The sequence below is a fragment of the Drosophila takahashii genome, chromosome 3L, assembly GCF_030179915.1.
Source record: "Drosophila takahashii strain IR98-3 E-12201 chromosome 3L, DtakHiC1v2, whole genome shotgun sequence".
NCBI classification, from domain to species: Eukaryota; Metazoa; Arthropoda; class Insecta; order Diptera; family Drosophilidae; genus Drosophila; species Drosophila takahashii.
The window spans coordinates 10690419-10711760 of record NC_091680.1 but is presented as its reverse complement, the minus strand read 5'-3'; the positions used below and the strand labels follow the sequence as shown (position 1 = coordinate 10711760).

Genomic DNA, 21342 nt, shown 5'->3' with positions numbered 1-21342 from the left:
TGCTCGTTACTAATTAGGCTCATTAAATAAAGCTTGTACTTAAGCAATTACTTAACATTGTAATACATTTTTATCTTTGTATCTGTTTGTATATGACATCAGTTCAGTTGTATAAATTAATGGCTTCCTTATCTAACACATGTAAAATTTAAGTACTATAATAATTGTATATTTTTTTTACCATTTTTTTAAGAAAAGAAATAACGTTTTTTTGTGTGATACCTAAATTTTTCCTATAACTATCTTAATAATTCTTATCCGTTAGGGTTTCAAATAACAAAATCAAAAACAATTTCTTGAATTGCTAAACAATACTAATGGAATGAAGTCTATTTACTTATCTCGCCTGCAAACAAATCCATTTAAATTTCCACCAGATTTTTCTTAGGTGCCTCGCATTTTCTTTTTCCCCTTGTAGCAATTGCAGTTCCACAGTTGGCGGCATAAAAGATGTTGCATATTAATGAACCCACACCACAACACTCTGCCTACATCGAAAACCTGGCCAAGATCAAGGCTTTTGTGGCAATCTTGGCTCCCCTGAAAATCCAACTGCCCCTCGAGCACGCGCAACCCACTTTCGTTGGATGGTTCGGTGGATTTATGTATATATGATATATCCTCCGTTTGGGGGAGTGTTGTTCGCAATTTGTTCGGCTTATCCGTGGGCTGGATATTAGCCGGCGGGCGTTGCCACCCCGTTGCAATTAAAATTAATAAACGAATCGAAAGGCAAACTCGTGACGCCCCCGCTACAAAGCAGAAATAACCAGCGACACTGGCATTATCAATTGGCATTTCATTTTGATTTCCAAATGCATTTCTCCACCGCCGACCGAGTATATCGCCGGGGACTTCGGTGTTTATCGTTTAAGGAAGTGTTAATTTATTTGCTCCTCTCTTTTTTTAGTCGCTGCCCGGCGGCCAGAAAAACAAAACGAAAACAAAGCTGGTTGAAGGGGGAAAAATAGTAATAAATTGCCATCGATAGCCAAAAATTATTGATTATTTCGAAATGGACAGCGTTAAAAGTTTATGATGCTGCCGTGGCATCGCTGGCGGTTATGAGATCAAACAGAAAATCCCCCCACCCCTTCGCTAAGCGAAAATGTGCCAACAACACGATAGGCGCACAAGATTTCCTCCTTATTTTTAACGTTTTTTTCTGTTTTCTTTTTCTAATAATAAGAGACAGCCACGAAGGAAAAAAAAATCATACATCAAGATTATTGTTACTCGCGGCAATTGCATCACAGTAATGGCCAACGAAGAAAAAAAAATACAAAAAACAAAGCAGCTGAAAACAAAAAAATGGAAATCGCAAGAAACATTTTTCATTTGCATAAAAATTCATGGCAACTACAAGCGCTAAAAATGTTTGCCGCATGTTTGTGCCCCATGGGGTGGTGGGGGGTTGAGAAGAGGGGCTAGGGGCTTAGGGGGTGGGCCTGCCTTTTCAGTGGGAGGCTGTGGAAAACAACCTTCAAGCTACAAAACACTTGACTCCGAACAGCCAAAGCAACAACAATTCGGGATCCTAAAAAATTTCGAGTCCGTCGCGTTGACGGCGCTTTGGTTTGATTGAACACAAGGATATGTGTCCGCCGGCTAAAATAGCTACAAAATAGCAACAAAAACAGCAATAAACTTAAGGAAAGACCAAAACAAAAAGTAGAAAAACTAAAGCCTGGGCAACAACAATTGCAACTGTGGCCACAATTTGAAACCAAAACGCAACACTTTCACTCTACTTAAGACGGATGAAGCTGCGGCAAAAAGGAGGCGGCTCCAGGAGGCGGAAAGGGTGGGGGAAAAGGGGTGATCGAAAGGGGTGGAAAAGCAGGGGGGACGGCAGGTTGCCTTTGAGACACCATCTATAAAGCGTTGGTGGGAAAATCGCGGCAATCGTTTTCACGTCTTTTTCATATTTATTATCATTTGCAAGTCTCGTTTTGCTTCGGTTCGGTTTTTTGGATTTTTTTCGGTTTTTCAACCCGAGCGTTAAAATGCAGATGAAGCCGACAGCCGAAAGCCGAAAGAAAAAGAGTTTTCCAGCTGCAGGCAGGAGTTTGTCATCTGGGACACAGAGACTGTGTCTTTCGTTTTCACTTGGCAATTAATCAATCACTCTAGCTCGACAGAGCTTTTTGGGAAAACGGTGGGGAGACAGGGGCCACCAAGTTAAAAATCAGTAAATCAGTGAGAGTATTTTATTGAGATTTTACAATTAGGAAAGTCGTCAGCAAGGCAATAGTAATTTTTTTTGGCCAGGGCAAGTTTTTGTTAAAAAAAAAAGCTATACATGATATTTATTTAAAGTGTAAAAAAATACCTAAAAATTTAATTTTAAATATTTGATAAAGTGTGAAAAATATAATTGTAATGCGCATAATAGAGAATGGAGTGTTTCTTTTTCTAAAAAGAGTTACATATGGGTCAAAAAAATATTGTTTAAAAAGAGAATTATAGCAAGAACTTTAAATTCGTTAAATAGGTCAATTTAAGGATGGTTGTTACTATAAAATAATATAAAATAGATAAATCTCAAATAATATTATTAACATTAAACTACTTAACTTAAGAAGTATTTAATATCCTCTCGATACTTGAGATACTTGATTTCGTTCGATTTTATGTCAAAATTTGACTTACTTTTCAAACCGATTTGAAGAGCTCTTCCTGGAATGATTTATTTTACATAAGAAGGCAGGATCACCACCCCTTAAGACCACCCCATTGTTGACCTCAGCCCCCTCTTTACCACCCCCTTTTCACCAACATGTAGAGCAGCAAGACCAGCAACAACAACCAAAATGTCTGGCGGCCAAACGAAGGCAATCACGATTTTGTGTCTGAAACGTTTTTTGCTCGTTTTCAATTTCCCATTTTGGGTTTTCTTCTCTCGTTTCGCTTGGGGGTGGTGGGTGTTTCAAAGGGGGCGGGGGGAGGAAAGGCCACGCAGTCGCTGGCAAAAGGAAACAGATACGCCTGTCCACAGATCGCGAAAAAAAATAAAAGCCAAAATAGAAAAAAATAAGTAGAAAGAGAGCTAAGCTGTATGGCTTTAACTTTTTGGCCGGCGCTTGTTGCGTTCGTTGAGGCGACGCTAATTGTTTCCGTCTGTTAATAAAAATATTTCAGATCAGTAACAAATTGAAAACAAGGCTGTGGGGATAACAAGGGGAGTAGACTGCTGTTTATGCAACGCCTCACGAAATGCAAATTGACATTTACGTGGTTGCAACACCAACAACAAAATGCCAGTCGGCAGTCGGACATTGGGCCACCACCACCGGCTTTATAGCCTGGCAAATAAGGAGCAACACGATTTGGCCACAAAACAAAAAAAAAATCCCAAACAAAATGAAATAAATAAATAAAGCCCAGATTGAGGAAAGACAAAAAATTGTTGGCGACACTTTTTGCCTCATTCCTTTCCTGTACTGAATGCTGTGTGTTGCTGTGTGTTAAAGGTCACTGAGTTTGGGGTTAGTGGACCTGAACCTGGAACCTGGGAGCCTGCCAAGAGTCTCGTTGTGCAACCTCCAATTGCGAGTCCCAGATGATGGGATAATGTCAGCCATAGAATCGTGTCGCATTTGGCTAAATTGCCTGCCATTTTTGGTGCGTTCGAAGGGAAAAAGGCCGGAAAACAATGGTGGTACGAACTGTATACGATTTTCCGCAGAACACTTTCCCGGCAAATGAGGGAAAAGTCCACCGAGCGTAACCAAGAGCTAAAATCAAATGGGTTGACCTCATTAACCGAAGGGTTATTGGGCGGCGAGGTAGTGGTAATCAGAAGAATCGGGTGGAAAGACCGGGCCCCGGGAAGAAAGAGAACAATAAAATTACAATAATCGCTGGGGTAATGCTCTTCAAAGGGCGGCGAAGGGGGCGGTGCTCAAGCGACCATGATGACGATGATGATGAACTTGCAAAGACAACTACTCCCCAATGACAATGACTCTTGTATCGCCCGCTCTTCTTCATCTGTTTTTTTTTGGCAAACTTGGTTACGCTTTGGAGAATTTCTCCCCCTATCTACAAAGGTTAACAAACCTTTCAAGAAATTGGCCAAGAGCTTAACGGTGAAATTATAAATTAATGCACAGTCAAAAAAAAGACTTTAATGTCATTTTGGTTAAGATTTTTTCCTTGAATCCAACATCAATGGGAGGTATTTCGTCATCTAATTTGATATTGATTAGATTTTGATTACTAGAAAATCATAAAAGTAAAATAAATGTTGACTTATTTTTTGGGCAAGTAAAAAATTCCTCAAAAATCACATAAAAAAGGAACAGTATAGTAATTATATATAATAAAGTAAAAATATAATAATAACAGATATTAATTACAAGAATGTTTAAATTTCTTTCAAATATGAAAGAATGCCAATTAATGATAGTTCCAATATATTTAAGTAAATTTAAAATATTTAAATAATTTATATTTCCTGTTCTTGTTGGCTAATATATCCTTAATAAATAATTCAATTTAAACTTAATATTATTTCATTTGTATTCATACATTCTAGTATTTTCTTGTAGCCTTATAAACATACAAATAAATGGTATACAATTTTTAAAATGTTTTTAATGTTTACATTCGATTCCACAAATTTTCCTCACTTTTTATTTTATCAGAGATCTCATGGTAATGTGCATCCCATCTGCATGTGGTTGCCGCCAGCAACATTTGACTGACATTCGATTTTCGCAATGTGCTCGATCGCTCGGCTGCTGCTGTTGACTTGGCTGATTTCTACCGATTTGCGATTTGTTAATGGCTCGAATATTAAGTTACAATTATCTGACGGACGGCCATCGATGACTGCGGCTCCTCTCCACTCTTGACTCCACTGTCATGGCCACATTTCACTTTCAGCAAGATGCGGCGACGAGAAATCGTGATGAAATTGATTTGCGGCTCTTTATTTTACTTTTTACTCGCCATCATAGTTACCGACAGCTCTCTATCTGTCCGTTCCGTCCGTCCCTCTTCACCGATATCTCCTTATTTTTCCCGGCATCTGGGAAACTGCATAATTTTCTCGCTTTCCAGCTATTTTGCATTTGCCATTTGTCTGCTTGGCTTCTCTGGCGCTTCCACCGATATTCCGCTGTCAAATTGCCAAGCGGCAAGCGACGGCATTTTCCTCTGATTTTTCTTCCCCCTGATTTCCCCCCTGGCTTTCCCACCCACTAAAAAGTTGAAAAAAAAACTATACACTCCAGTCTCCAAGTTGGCTCTTTAACACGAAACTGAATTTAATTTGCTTTTCTTCGTTTCTTTTGCACTTATTTGGCATGTTTGTTGTCTAATTGAGCGAGAAATTGCCGTTGATTGATTGTTTTGCATGCAATGTGTTATTTGTTATAGTGTTATTGCTATTGTTACTGCCATTTCAATGGCTGCTTTTATTTCCCACTTCGCAACGGTTAATGGCGATTTAATCAACGTTCTGTAATTGTTGGCCAACAACTTGCAACGGCAAGTAATAAATCTTTTCCTCTTTAAGATAAATGTCAGCTACTTCTTTGACAAATGACTGACCAAAGAAAACTCTGTGGAAAACTCAATCGCAAATAGTCTGTAAAGCATTTAAGTTGACTCGTGTCAAAACTTTACAGTTTGTTAAACTTCAAAGAGTTGTTCGATGTTTAAATATATTAAGTGGCTACCAAACAGGCGGCACTCACTTGAATTTAATGCATATTGGCAATTCCCCAAACTGCCAGTCTTTTATATTATTTTTATTTAAAGCGACAACATTTTAAAAGTCTAGCTAAGTGTAAAACATTGGCCATAAAAACGGCTGACAACGTTTGGTCACAACACATGATATATAATAAATAACCGATGAAGTGGCTTTAGATGAATATGACACAAATTAAAGTCATTATTTATGGCCAAAGTTAATAAATGATATTATTAAAACATATTTCTGAATTTATTCCTACATTATTCTGACGTTGTTACATACTTGTTCTAGAATAAACAAATATCAACCTATATTACAATTTAATAATTAATAAATACTAATTTAAAAAATGTTTAAAATAATAAAAGAACTTTTTAATATTTTTGTTACACGTTTTTAACTATTTGTTGTTATTATACCCTACATTTTTAAATTTATTAAAAAAATATATATTTCTTTAAAAACATTTTGGTTGACTTTTTTTTTCTAATTTAACAACATTTTCTTTTGTTTTCCAGAGTTCTTTGTGAGTGTACCCTATGTGGCGCATTGTTCGGACTCCTTGTTGGCCAATGGAATTGTCATGTTTATGGTAATTAACAGTTAATGGGTTCTACGCCATTGCAGTTGTTAATTAGCAAACATGGAGCGGATTCTGCAGGCCACACCATATGCTGCACTCTGTCTGCAGTTCTGTGTGTTTGAGTGCAGCTCTTTGTTTGTGCAGCGATATTTCCTCAATTGAATTTCACAAAGATAAACCGACAGCGAGCCCAAGCCCCTCCCACCTCTCCTCCTGACCAAGAAGGAAAAAATATATTGCAACGAGTTGTGGCCACAAATCGCAGCTTATTAATTCCCAAACAAAGTTCGCCAAAGGCCGTAAAGTTTCCACAACTTCGACGATCTCCGGCTGGCCGGTCATTTATCAATTCATGGAGTTGCCAATGGACTTTTTGGCCCCCCTCCTTCGAGATGGGAAGTGTGAAAACCTGAAGGGGGTGTGGAAAGGGGGAGAAAAGGTGGAAAATGGGAAATGGGCAGCGGGCAACGGCAGCATCGCATTAACTGCACAGGTGTCCACTTAATTGACAGCTAACGAGGCACAGAGGAGCAGACCAGAGACCATAAACCCAGGCCAGACACATCAATGTTTGATGAAGTGCATGTCGCTTCGATTACACAGGAGAAATATTAAAAAGTTCATAAATTTATAGGGCCACAAGAAGAAAATTTGGTTGCGTTGAGTTTGAAAAAATATCGACAGTTCGATACTTAATATTTTTTCCCTGATAAACATTGATAGTATCGAAAATATCGATATTTTACAAGCTCTAGTTTTTGATCGATATATTAAATTCAAATATTTTGTCAAGCAGAAGACTTTTTTCGCACTGTGTAGATGAATATATTGTAAACAAAGTGGACAGGGTGTAGGCCTTTTGATTTATTTTCACCTGGTCAGAAGCGAGGTGGCAATCGCAGGTGTCTTTCGGCGCAGAGAGGACAGAAGCCCAGAATTGGAGGTTCCCGAACGCTTTTAAAGGAGTCTTCGCTTTTCGCCTGAATATTGAATTCGCAGTCCTGAAAGGCTTCTTTACAGAAATCATGGGTTTGTTCAGATCTTTCTGTATAATGATATCGATTTGGCCACCTTGTAGGCAAGTACCGAGTGACCTTCTTTAGTTTGAGATCATCCTCTGATTCAGAATCTGAATTATAGCCTATAAGGATTGACTTTAGGGGTTCCAGCAACTCGTGCCTTCCGCCGCTCTGTCTGTTTGTCTCCTCCATGAGACTCATGGGCGAGGGAAAACGCTGGCAACTGCCTCGCATTCGATCTATCTGGAGTTTGTTCTCCAGTTCCTGCTGGGCCAAAGCTAGGATACGCCAGATGGAGGATCCATCGAGTCCAAAGCGCTCGTTGTACTTCCGCTGTTCCTCGTACATAAGATATCTTAGCTTATGGAGCTCTTTCCAGCGCTTAAACTCAGCCGTTCGACGGTCAAAGGCGTCTTCCTCTCTTTTAATGATCTGCCATCGCCGATTGAGTTCCCCATCCGACATTTTTGCCACCTCGTTAGGCATCAGCTGCAGACGTCCTGCCCAGAAAAGAAGTCGCCGCTTGGCCAATTCCCTTTGGCGATCGTAACGCGACTGGACTGAATCATCCATTCACCTTCTGCCCCTCAAAACATTTGAATTTTGACTAACCCAATCCCGAAACTACACAATTTCTAGGTTTGCTATGATCTATGATCTCCAAAGGTTGAAACTTACCCACTGAGCTGATTACATAGGTGGCCGGCGGTTTCAGGACACTTCGGGCAAAGGCTCCTCGCAGGACCTCCAGGGCACAGGGTTCAGCCGTAACCAGCAGCATTCCAGGCGCCACATGTCCTGCGTATTTCAGCGCCCTCGTGGCAGCGGTCAAAGGTCCATTCCACCAGCATTGCGCATTGGCAGCCAGGAAGTTCTGGAAAGAATAATATATAATTTAATTAAAGACTAGCAAAAGGTTAGTAAAGATAGTAAGCTTAAGTAAAAAGCCCGATATTCAACAAAAAAAGCCTATAAAAGGGGCTTAATATTTGTAGGCATATTATACAATTTATCCTGTCTGTTTTTAATTTTTTCTTATTTATAAATATCTTTGTACAAAAACCAAAATTAATTTTAATGCATGTATTCAGATTTTAAAATGTATTGACTAAATTATTTTTAAACTGATTATTATTTAGATATAGATTACAAAGTGGACCCAGCCTGTTTTCAATATTTTCTTAATTACCTTTTACAGGTTATAAAAAATTCCAAAATGCATTTAAAAACTGAAAATGCCTTTAAAGTGAACCACCCTTTGAGGAAGCCGAACTGAAACAGGTCAAAGGGGTGTTTCCACTGGTCCTTACATCCACTTCCAGTGGGAGTCTGCATCTCATCAGCTAATTGACAAATTGCAGAGCACCGCGTGGCATAATTGGTGTGCTGCTGTCTGGCTTAAAGAGCTATCCATCTGTGGGCGTTGCGAGTGGTAACTGCCGCTGCTGCAGCGGCCTTAACTTGATGGCGGGCAACCGTCAATTAGCTAAAGCGGATCGCTGCCACGCCTCCGAATGAAAAGGCGAGGGATGGGGTGGCGCCACAAAAACCAAAATAAAAACCAAAAGAGAAAAACTTAAAACCAAAAGCCGCTGTCTCATTGCTGGGAATTTATTTTTGGGCTACCCAAGCCGAATTGAATCGAAAACGAAACGAAATCCTTAACACGTTCTGGCCAAGAGATTTCCTTGGAAAAGGAAAAAGAAAAGTGGGAGGAGTGCGGAAAAGTGGTGACTGGGGCAGCAAATAAATGTCCAATTTGTGCAGTGACAGGAACACTTGAGGCACGTTTTTGATGTAAACACGGACAAAAAGGGTCGAGAGTCACAGCAAAAAGCCATGGACAATGGATGAGAGCCAAGGGATCGAGGATGGGGGAGGATTTTGGACTGAGCACTGCGGATTGGGAAAGAAAGGCCAAGAGATCGATGTAGCCGCCGGAGTTTCACGCTTTGTGGCTTTCTGTGTCGCTAATGAACATCATCCAGTTTGAGCGATTTGACCTTTTCGGTCGATGGGCCATCGAGGGAATCCCGGGGTGGGCATCTGGGTATCCCCAGGTATTGCCATTTCTTGTGGTCACTCCTCTTCGGGCTTTAATGTCGCCTGGCACTGGTATGCCAGGCCGCTTATATAAGTTGGATCCATCTCCATCTCCCTCATCCATCTGCATCTCCACCTCCATCTCGATGGCTAAGAGATGCCCATCCATGCCCATTCCATTCGAACCTTACGCCCGGGGCCGCCGCTCAATTAATGCATGAGAAGGCGAAGAAATTAACTCGTCATTGCCTGCCCGTCAGGCTTTTGCTTTGGCTCCGGCTGTCACGCGCCGCCAGATGGCGCTCATCGCGCACTCGAAGAAATCGGGAGGCGAAAGAAAGGTTTCAAGGTATTTAAGGGTAATTGAAAACAATTTTCTATAAATTCCAATTGTGTTTAATAAATATTAGTTGAGATAGAAAAAATTGAGTATTTTAGGATTCTTAAGAATCTATCTCTAATCAATATCTGCTAATCAAATAACTCTAAAAATATTGTAAAAATATTACTATTAATTTCAATGAAATTTCATTATTCTAGAACTCAATTACTCTAGGTAATATCTCTATAAATACAAGACCTTTTCCCCTAGTGCAGCTCATCCCCCAACCAACAGCATAATTATAGTGCTGCATCATTGCAAGACACGAGACAAAATGCCAGAGACAGTCATCAACAGCCTACTTATACTTATAGAGGCTTTCCATCGATCAAAGGGATCTGGTTTGGAACCTGCGCTTCGAGGTGTCTGCCTTTATCGTTTCTCGTTTCGTTTCTCGGAAGTAATGCAAAACTTTTAATAATCAAATCAAATGCTCACGCCGACCTGTAAGTCGCGTCGCGCGTATGAAACTCATTTTCATTTTCACCGCGGGCTGAATTTGAAGTTTCGCTTTTTGGCTTTTTGGCTGCTCTTGATGTCGTTTCATGTCTTTTATTATTATATTTTTTTTTTGGTCGGGTGGCGGCTTTCGTTTTGGGACTTTTACTTAATTTCATGTAATAGAAAACTAAACAACAAAACTCCCACAAAAGTAATGCTCAAAGATAAAACTATCACCGAGAGTTGGAGTGGAGTTTATGAATCGAGCAAAGAGTTGGCAGGAGGCCTCATGTGGGGAGGCTGCTGCTGCTGCTGCTGCTGTACCACTGATGTTGCTGCTGTGCTGCAACAGTTGCTGCCGTTGTAGATCTCTCGTGTGTGCCGCATAAAAAGATAATAACAATATACAAACAAATGCGCAGTCAGGCAGCCAGGCAGCCCGTAAGCCGGAGATTGCCAACCGCTGCGGACTTCGAGCTTAATAGAGTTATGATGAAGTATAATAATCCTTGACCTTTCCACCAGCCAACATCAAGTTGCAGCTACAAGTCAAGACCGCAGCTTACCGCTCTTAGGCACAAGTCAAAACGTTTTTGGGCTCTTTGTGTTTTTTACCCCTGCCTCAAAGTCATTTTGCCTTTTTTTTTGTTTGGCGGACCCTTCATTTGACTTTAAAAGGCGCCATTTAATTTCGCAAATGGGAAATAAAAATGTTAACCATTTCTCCAAGATCATGCAAATCGGGGGATTTAAAGAGGTAAAACTTTATTTATTTCATAATCAAAAGGTGTGTTTTTTAGTTGCGGATGAACCTAATTGGAACTATGAATATCTACAATATATATTTTAAAATGTTGTCCGTGTCGAGGTCGTTTATGTTTCTCTTTGACGGCCCCTAAATTGGAAACGCCCATTATGCCTGGGAATTTTTATCCGTTTAAAACGCAATAAAATCGTTTATTTTATATTAATCGGCTGGATATCTATCATAGGAAAATTAACTTTTAAAGGGCAACTTATCTAATAATTTTTATGGCCAGACATTTTATCAAGTTTACAGATTTGCAGAAGCAATCAGACTACGATTGATGACCCATAATTACATAATTCATAAAATATTAATGGTTATATTTTTATGGTTTTCTTTCTTTCTCAAAGTTGAAAATGTTCTTCTTGAAGGTAATTATAACTTGGCTTTTATTATGATAGCATTTATACCGCAATTTATAGCCCCTTAATGGTCTTGAAATATTGCTTTGATTAAACTTCGTGTTAAACCGTTCCGCATCGGGGAAATTATAGGTTTCTAATTAGTTTAATTATTATTATTATTTAATAATTTAATTTTTTATTTCCCATTTATGCTAAGAGTTAATGATAACTTTGGGAGTAATGGGTATTTTTGTGAAGTTCAAAGACTCGCTGAGTTAATTATTACAGTGCTTGCCATGCAATTTATTTAATCTTCTATTCCCCGTTGATTACTTTTAGGATTACACTTCATCCAGCTACAAATGAAAATGCTCGTTTCCAATTATTTGAGAATTTCTCACGTCCATAACTTGTACATGAGCGCCCTGAGGGCAGCTCCTTTGTTTGTGCCTTATCCCTGTCATCATTGTTTATTTGTCTCTGGTCAAGTGCCAGACAAAACCGAGGGTTGAGTCCATAAAGCGTAGTGCCTGTCGGAAGCTCCGGCGAACAGCGTTCCAATCAATGCGGCTAGTCCTGATAAGGATACAAATTGCACGGCCATGTCCGAGTGACGCCCACTTCCTCCGCTAAATTACCAACCCCCTTTCCCCAACCCCTGGAATAAGATGTGTACTTTCGGCTGACTGACTGCGTTTTTCTCGGACTCGAACTCGATTTGCACTGCACTTAAAATTCCAATCGGGTTCAGGGGGCGCTTCACCCCGCTTCAGGCAATGATTTTGGTCAGCTATCGAGGGTTGCCAGGATGCCAGGTTCAATGACCAGATATCTACTACTCTTGGCTAAACATGCGATTTGTTTTATTAGTTTTCCTCGAGCAAAACACACACAAGTATGTACCAACAGCTGGTTGGCAAAAGTCCTGCCCGACTGCAAGCCTTTCTGCCTGCCAAACAAAAACAGATCCAATGGATTGTGTGGCCTGGATATCTAGCAAGGCATCGCATCTGCAACTATTTCAACTTTTTTGACTTTTTGGCAGCCCATTGCGGTCGCTATTTTTGTTGCAATTAATAATAAAAACTTTCAACTGGAAAAGCTAAAAAACTCTCTAAAACTCTTTCGTATAAATATGCTCGCTTTGTGGGGAAAAGTTTTGCAATTGCTGAAACTTCTAAAAAGTAAAACCTAAAAGGGAAATGGGTAAAAACATATGAAATGTTATAGACCAAGAGATACCTGATATTTGCGAAGAATTCTGTTTATGTAGCCAAAAATCTAACAAAAGTAAATTAAATTAAATGTGACATAATTTATGGCGCCCAACGTGGGGCATATCTAATATATTTCAAAATGGTTTTCCAAGTATAGCAATTCCTAAATCGGTGATTCCAATATTTATTTATAAATATTTTACATGTTTTGGTAAAGCCCAAATTGATTTATTTACAGGAAATCCACGAGTAGGCCCAAATACGAAAGCAAAATGAACCTGTTAGACATGTAAGATAAACAAGATCTGCAAGGCACCTGGCACAGCATAAATACAACTCTTTTGAGATCTAGTTCTTGGATCATGAATCGATCTATTTACATAAACACAAATACGTCGTGGCACCACAAACAGCGTGGATTTACATACAACTATACGATATGTATATGAATGTAAAAGGTATCAGCTGTAAGAATCAGCACCTCAATTTAAAACCGAAGCGTGAAAATTCTATTAGAGGTTGACGCGCGGCGACGATGGTGACGAAGGCGTCTGTCTGGGAGCACTGTGGGAACAATCCAGTGTGCTGCAGTCAGCTCCAATTCAACCCCATAGACCCCCTAACCCCCTCCTGATACCAACCAATATCTGGATTTTCAACTGCACCTGTAGTCTGTAGGTTCTGCAGTTTTTTTCTTTTTGTATATTTTTTTTTATGTGCTTTACTTTCATTGTTAGTGCATTTATTGTTATTGTTGCTGCCTTTTGTATTTCGGCGTTGAAGCTTCGCTGGCACTTGCTGAAATGTCTGGCCAAAATGAATACAGCGGGGGGCATTGGGGTCTATTTGGGGCCTTTGTACTTCGACTGCGGCGTCTGTCATTCACTTGCAGGTAGTTAAACACCGTATCTATGAGTGTGTCTAGCATTTGGCACGCAACTGGTTTTAAATGCAGCATACCACCCTGCAAACACTGTATAAACCTTGTCATTCAATCAATCTGGCAAATCATGCGATCGGGGGGTATTCATCCGTAAGATTGCCCACCAAGTTTCGCGAAAAGGCTGTCAAAGTTACTAATGAGAATCGGATTGCCCAAGGGGTATGAGAGTGTATTGTGAAAATGTGCTTTAAGCCGGGTTTTAATTGCTGCCTTAGTGTACAGCTCAATTTAAGGCCTGCTTGAGGGTAGCATCATTATGGAGTAATTACTTTTGGGTGAATAATTGAATTTAACTATGCGAGATACAGTTGCAATAGATTGAGAAATTCAATTTTCTCGCTGTTCTTAACAATCCAGAAAATTTCTTGGTGAGTCAACCATAAATCTAACTTTTTAGATTATTTTTTTTAAATATAAATTAAATAGTAATTTTCTTTTTTAGTTTAACAATTATTTTCTGCATTCATTAAAGTAAGATTACAATAATTCGTGGCTTTCATATTCGATTGCCTGCTTTATTTTCGAACTTCCGAATATATGGCTCCAACTCCCAAGTAAACATGATCTCAAAGACGCGGCGAGAAGCATGAAGATTGAACTACAAGTACGTGGGCCAATGTTTTTTTCTTCATTTTTTGTGTTTTTTTTTTTTGGCTGGTGCTGCAATCCCAGTCCCCTGGCGTGACCGAAAACAAATAAATAAATAAAGGAGAAACGAGAGCTTCAACTTGAACTGAAGTTGTTTGCCACTGGACACCAATGGCCCCGGGCGACCTTGTCGAAGAAAATTATGCAATCGGAGGGGCAGCAGGCAGCAGGTGGAGCGGCAAGCCGACTCCGTTCAATGTTTGTCAATCAAATTAGTCGGCGATGATTGCAATCGAAATTAATGAAAAGCAATCATAAGGCGCACGCCAACCAATTAAGCCAGCTGACGACAAAAAGTAAATTTGCGCTTAAACGATTGCACCATCGATTCAATTTCATTAAACCCAATCAAAGCAATCGAAGAGGAGAGGGGGAGAAATGGAAGGGGTTAATAACAATTCAAATCTCTTTTCTTTCTCCCCGTTTGTAGGAGCTGCGTACCGATAAATCAATTTGCTTGGCTCTTTTTTTCGCTTTATTTTCCCTCTGATTGCATGAAATTGTATTTGAACATTATCGGGGTATCGGAGTTCCGTCCTAACCGGTGAATGTTACTGTCCATCTCGAGTAAATTGATTCTGGAGCTAGAGTTTTACAGGAAACAGATTCTTAGAATATGAGTAGGAAGTGGGAAAATCGGACTCTTAATGGGAAGATGACAAATAAGTAATTGGTTTTGTAATTGCACTCAGTCAACTCAGTTGGTATTTAAAATAATCTTGATTAAGAAAATAGGAGGAGTATAAAACAGTTGTTACTAACTAGGTTAAGTTTTAAAATAATATAATTTTATTACAATCTTTTTTAACAATCTATCATTATTGAATAATATGTGTGATCTCATGAAACATGAAAAAATCTGACAGATGTAATTAATGATTCCCGTGTTAAATCCCATAAGCCTGTGAAGGATATCCTCTCAACGTGTCCGACTCAACCTTCCTTTCCCAAATCGCTTTGTTTCCTAACGATCACAGGTTTACCTTCATTCATTCTAGCCCGATCAAAAACAACTCCGTTCCCAGACTTTCCATTTCTCGGTGATATTTCCAGAGCCAGTTTTGCTTTTGCTAACAGTTCATTTAAGTTTTTTGTTTTTCTTTTTGAGATTTTATGGACCTGCCTTGCAAATCTCATGCTGGCGGTTCTCAGGTTGGCAGAAAGAAACTCCCGCGCTCTAGACATGACGCAATCAGCTCGCATCCGTTGAGCTATTTCAAAACTTGTTGCAGGCTTATTAATTTGGCTCGGAGCACCGAAAGCACAACTAAAACAAGTTGATTTAGGTGAAGTCATTTGCGTGCAGTCGGACACTAAACACTGAAACCGAACACTAAACACGGCAACAGAAAAAGCCACAAAAATAAAAACAAAAAGCCAGAAAAAATAGCGAAACAACGAAACAGTTCAGAGATCAGCTCGGGGCATTCAGGAGATCAGAGTTTGGAGTCAAGTCGGTCTTCGGCTGTTTGTTGTTCGTTACCTTAGTTTTTTGTTTAGTTTTTTTTTTTTTTGCCAACTTCCAAGTCTTGAGCCACGCCGCACGCCTGACAAATTTGCGCAAATAATAAAAACAGATTTTAAATGCCTGGAAATTGAGTCTGCCATTGCGGCCTTAAATCAGTTTCCTCCCCGGCCCAACTGACATTTAGAGCTTTACTGGGAAAACTGAGAAAACGGCAACGAGGGCCCAAACTCAGCGCTTAAATAGGAGAAACTTTATGGGCTTTGTCTCCTTTCAGCGCATTTATTATTGCTAAAAATATATGTTTTTCGCAGCTTTAATTATATTCATTGCGTTTGCTTTATATGGTCGTTAGGAAGGTAACGAATATATGGCTGGTATATAACACAGACTTCCTTATGATTTATCGATGTGTTAATGTCGACTTGAGTCTGTAAAAGTTTAGTTAGTGCTAAAAGGTTTGCTATCGCTTACAACTTAATTAATAACTGAAGACAGCTGGTACTGGTAATATAAATATATTGTATTGATAGAATTTAAAATTACTGTAAATTTTAAATAAAAATTTCCTAAACAATTTATTAAAGGTATGCATTGTCTTTGTTTGTATTACTTACTTTAGTAAATTACACCCAAAATAATCAAATCTCATTAAGAACTCCATTTTAGAACTCCAGAAGTCTTATTTCTGATTTTACACGTAATATGGTGAAGCCCTCAAGGTTTTTAGTTTTTTAATAATTTATAAAATGACTACTGTACTCTTTTTATGGGCATAATAAATATATTTTTCATAGGCTCATTTAGTTTAGTTTAGTTTTATTTTAGTTTTATCCTGGTGCTACAGGCAAGGTGAGCCTTTTAATTATGGCACCAGTCACTATAGATATAACATTTAACATTAATCATTTTGTCTTACAAACTAACAATAAAAATCTTAAAAGTGAACAAACATAAGGAAAAACATTAGTAATAAGACAATATATACACGGCCATTGTTATTCTTTAACCTTCCCGAATTGTCTCGTAAGCGTTTTCTCAGCGGCACAAAAAAGTTGTTAAATTATGGCACGCCCTAAAACTTGAGCAACCGCACCGGAAACTCTTGCCCATTCGATATGGTCGATGGTTGTGCAGAAGACTCGCCCTAGGGAGTATATATATTTTATTTCCCTTCCTCAACTTGAAGCGCCGGCACCTCAATCTACATAATTCACACTTCATTGAGCTTGGAAATTTACGATAAAATACTCGGCTGCATTATCGTTGCCCCGAGTCGAATTCTTTCGGCTTCCCATTCATCAATGGGCATTGCATTTCCCCATTCATGTTCTCGTCGTCTTTTCGTTCGTTTCTTCCATCAATTCACGCACTTTTCATTCCAGCTCTGCCCTAAATGCTTTTGGCCCCTAAATCATCATGTGCCTGCCTCTCGTTTGGTTCATAGTTCTATTCAGGGCACGCTTTGCATTGGCTCTTATCTTCGGGTAAACTTTACAGACCGAACAGAGGCACGTATTATTAATTAGCCCAGCTCGAAATGAATGCCCAGCGATTGTTATGTTGTGCCTTCCATATACACACGAAAAACTGAGCCAAAAAAATCGACTCAAGGGAATGTTTATGCGACACTTTTTAGTATGCAAAATGCAAAAACCCAAAAGGCTATGCAAAAAAAAGAAGAAAAGAAAACACAGCATAAAACAACACAAACGAGAACAACTGAAATTGAGCTTGACAAAAATATAAAAGACAACAAAAAAGCGGCACTGCCTTTCATGTTTCACACTTTTTGGCAGCCCAGCAATTAAATTGAAATTAGCCTGCATTGTGAGTAAAATAAGTGATTCACAGAGAGGTGTTGTCAATGGACATTGTCTGGCCAAAAATGAACAAAAAATCTTGTAAAATTCACTGTCATTATACTAAGGTAAATACTAAAAAATAAAAGAATAATTGTTTTTATAAATTTTATATTTCAGACAAAGGAATAATAAAGATTGGAATCTATACAGTCATTTTATAACTCGCTGAAGATAAAATATTTTATTACTGACAGTAAATAAAATGTATTTACAAATACTTGTTTTTATGGTCATTTTTCATTTTGAATACCAGTTCTAAAGCATGCGAAATATCAAAGTTGCCAACCGGCATTCAAAGTGAACCATTAGCCAAACTATTCAAAGTTTTCCAATTTTTTACTCATCATGTGGCACATCGTCAATTAACACTTCAAACTTGAACTTGTCAGGCCGGCAGTGACGTCATGTCGAGTGTCAATTTGTGCAATAAACAATGGGAAGGAACAACAATAAAAATCAGCCACCGAAAAAGCTCAAAAACGTCGGAAGCAGCAGCCCCAACAAAAGGTCGGAAAATAAACTAATTTGAAATTTAAATTCTTTTTCAAGCGGCTACGAAACGAGTTAAAATATCATCGAAAAATACTAACAATCGACTGCCTAAGGGTTCCATGAACTCATAAGTTATTTAAACGAATATATATGTATTTTTCGAGTATTATCTAGGGGACGCAAACGGCTTCCTGGCCAAAAAGTTTCGGAGACTTTGGCTTCTTTTCGAATGTCATCAATAACAAAGGCGGCGGGTAATAAAGAAAGAGCCACGAAAATGGCAAATGTTGCAAGTGCAATATGGTTGTTGCAAATGCAGTGCAATGTTTGTGGCAGTCTGGGTCTAGTCTAGATGACGCCCTGCAAAACGGAACCGAGCAACCTGTTAGGGCGATTTGTTCCCCCGGCTCGTTCCGGGCCATTTATTTTCATGGGAAGTGGTCGCGAATAAAGGAAAACGCCACCCGAAACCCCCAACATAGCGACCTTGAGCGGGAGTTTCAGTCCATCGTCACCTCGCCTCCATCGGCCGTCTCTTTCGCGCCGAGTATCGCCCTCTCCCTCGCTCGGCCTCACGCACTTTTTGCAGTTCAAACTGGACAACCAGTTCGCAAACCAGTTCCTTGCACATTAAAAGCAGAAGAAGCTGAAAGCAACGCGGGGGCCACACTCAGAAAAATTAGAAGAAGAGGTCTTTGAGAACTTAGAATTTAGGTAAATTAAAAACCATTTATAGTTACCTATTTATAGTTTCAAAATTACCTCCCTAAGCCTAATTTAAATATTATTATTAATAACGCATGAATTTATAACCCACGAACAAATGATGTATCCAATTTATTTATCTTAAAATTAGTTATTTGTCCTAAATAAATAACTTGTAAACACATTAGTCATTTTGAGTATGATTTTTTTTAAAACCACTAAACTTGTAAAGCATTTTAATGCGCTGCAGCCAAACTCAAAAAACACAGCACTTTTCTGAGACTAAATTGCGGTGTCACATAAATCTGAACAGATTGTTTAGTTGGTTGGATATGTTTCAGTAAAATGGCTTTGTGAACTATAAATACCAGACTAAGATCTTAGCTTTTAAAAATATTCTATTAAAAAGTGAGGTGATTCGGGGGAACTTTAATTGCTTATGCGAAAAAAAAGAGATTACTGAGCTTAGACCCTTTTTTAATACATTTTCTCTTGGTGCACCAATCGAAACTCACCTGAAATATCATATATCCCGAGTCGTACATCCAAAAGTCCTCGGGCGTGTGGCCGGGCTTGGTCAGCTGAATGGCCAGGCAGCGCTGCAAGATCAGACGGCAGCGCTGTGGACCACCGGGTGACTTGGTGCCCATTTCTGCTGCTGTTGCTGTTGCCTTTCTGCTGGCGGGTTTCTCGGTTTCTTGGTCTGGCTTTCCCAGATTTTTTCGTTAACCGTCTAAAAATAACGCCAAGTTGAGGCTTAAGGATCTGGCACTCCGCGCGCGTGTGTGTGTGCAAAAGGTTCTTTTAATGGTCAAGCACTTGGACAGCGAACAGAAAAATAAAATACAAAACCGAGGAGAACGCGATAAGAACGAAACCCGTATTTGCAGAGTTTTATCTCTTTTTTCCTCCTTTTGTTTTGCTTTCTGGCTTCATTTTATTTTTTGCACACTTTTCAGACCGGACTTTTGTGGCTTTTTTGGGGAATGAACTTTTCACATCAGCATTATATTATCCCAGCATCTCGAACGCGACGCCTGCGCACTAAATCACTCAGTACTCAGTATGAAGTACTCAGTACTCAGTGAGTACTCACTCTCGAATGCGAACCGAAACCGAACCGAACCGACCGAGCGACGAATCTCCAATAAGACAATATTTGAATCCAACCCAAACGTAAGTGTAGCCAAAACGTAACGGAGAGCGTAACTCAGACTCTCAGAGAGAAAATTTCAAACTGAAGTCGCGGCGCCAAGAAAAAGTGGTTTCTCCCCACTCTTTCTCCCCCAATTTCCCGTCCGCTCTCTCGCCGGAGAGCGGCATTCGTGGTGAGCGCAGTCTCCACTCGCCAACTTCTTTGGAGACCTGAAACGATACAAAAAATCGGAGAAGCCGCTTTAAAACCTTGATTATTAAATCAATTAGGTGTACAACAAAAAAGAAAAAAAAAAAATTGAGAAAAATACAAAATTTATAAACTGGAGTTAGGCCGCCGAGATCGCAATCTTGTCGTCGTTCTGTCTGAGAGACAAACGGGCTCTGCTCCTAATAACATCATCATCATAGTCGTATCATTATCGTTAACTGTAAGCCGTGTTTGGCAACTGTTTTTAGCCAGACAGTGGGGCCTCGAAAAATTATATTCTTATTTACAGAAATAAATTTTATAAAAAATAAAAGGTTACATTTTAAAATTGTGGTTAAGTAGTTATACTTTTTTATCGACAGAATAGATTAGATAATTATCATTATTGCATTTTGTTATTTTTCATACACAAATAATATGGTAAATATCATGAAAATTTTCTTAAATATTTGACAAAATATATAAACATTTAATTACATTTTCTTAAAATAAAATATGAATTTTATAATAATTTAACTTTCATAAACAAAACCATCTTATTAGCCCCCCACTGTACCATAATTTTTTGGCATTTGTTTGCATTGACGAGTTACTTTTGGAATTATTTAATGTGCCTTTCAATCTTGGCTGGCGCTTGGAAGTCATTTCCTGCCCGAATTGCCGGATGTGCAAATGACTAAAAATGGGTTAATTAAAAACCATCTAGCAGTGATTTTATTTAGGGTGATGTAAAGACATTTGCCCAAAATGTCGTTCTCAATTCCATGGATCTAATTTAGAACCCTAGGGCAGCCATATTTCAGAAATGGAGCTCGAGCCCATGCGAAAGAAATCTAGGAAATGTCAGAATAGTCACTCGCATCCATAATTGCGTATACGCCATGTGCGCCGACTGTCAATCACAATTCTAATGCAAATTCGTTCGTTCGCTTTCCGCACTGTCCAAATGCATTAAGTGGAAATGCATTATAGCCTGACTGTCTTTTTCGGTGCGTCAGCGTCAGACAATCGGAATTTGCATAAACAATTACGATTTAACGAAATTACGCGATAAGGTTGGGTTGCCCGAGTGAGATTTATTTTAATTTCCACCACCCGTAGACGAACCATTCATCTTCCGAATTCAGTCAGAGCGCGCGCCACATCCATAACAAGAAAGTTTAGGGGGAAGACAGGGCCAACAGCGAGATTCGTTTGGTTTCGGGGCCAATTAAATGGTGAGATCATCGCCCACATATATACGACTCTAGACTTTACCTTTACGATTCCCAGCAGCCCCCTCCCTTTTGGGCATTTTCTTTTTATTATTTATTT

At 39.1% G+C, this 21342-nt stretch overlaps 2 protein-coding genes across 2 annotated transcripts in view; both read right to left on the bottom strand.

Annotated features, from left to right (window-relative positions):
* The window catches only part of ko (Stork-head domain-containing protein knockout), a 60538-nt gene that overhangs the window by 7469 nt on the left and 31727 nt on the right, over positions 1-21342 (bottom strand). Inside the window, exons 3-4 of the mRNA XM_017143784.3 lie at positions 19178-20027; positions 7988-8183 (exon numbers count right to left, since the gene is read on the bottom strand). Coding sequence (XP_016999273.2) covers positions 7988-8183; positions 19178-19312 — 331 coding nt within the window. The 5' untranslated portion in view covers positions 19313-20027. The remainder of the gene's footprint in view (positions 1-7987; positions 8184-19177; positions 20028-21342) is intronic.
* Positions 7043-7949, bottom strand: LOC108058835 (uncharacterized). Its single transcript, XM_017143785.3, has one exon. The coding sequence runs from the start codon at positions 7880-7882 to the stop codon at positions 7169-7171; it is 714 nt and encodes a 237-aa protein (XP_016999274.2). The 5' UTR covers positions 7883-7949; the 3' UTR covers positions 7043-7168.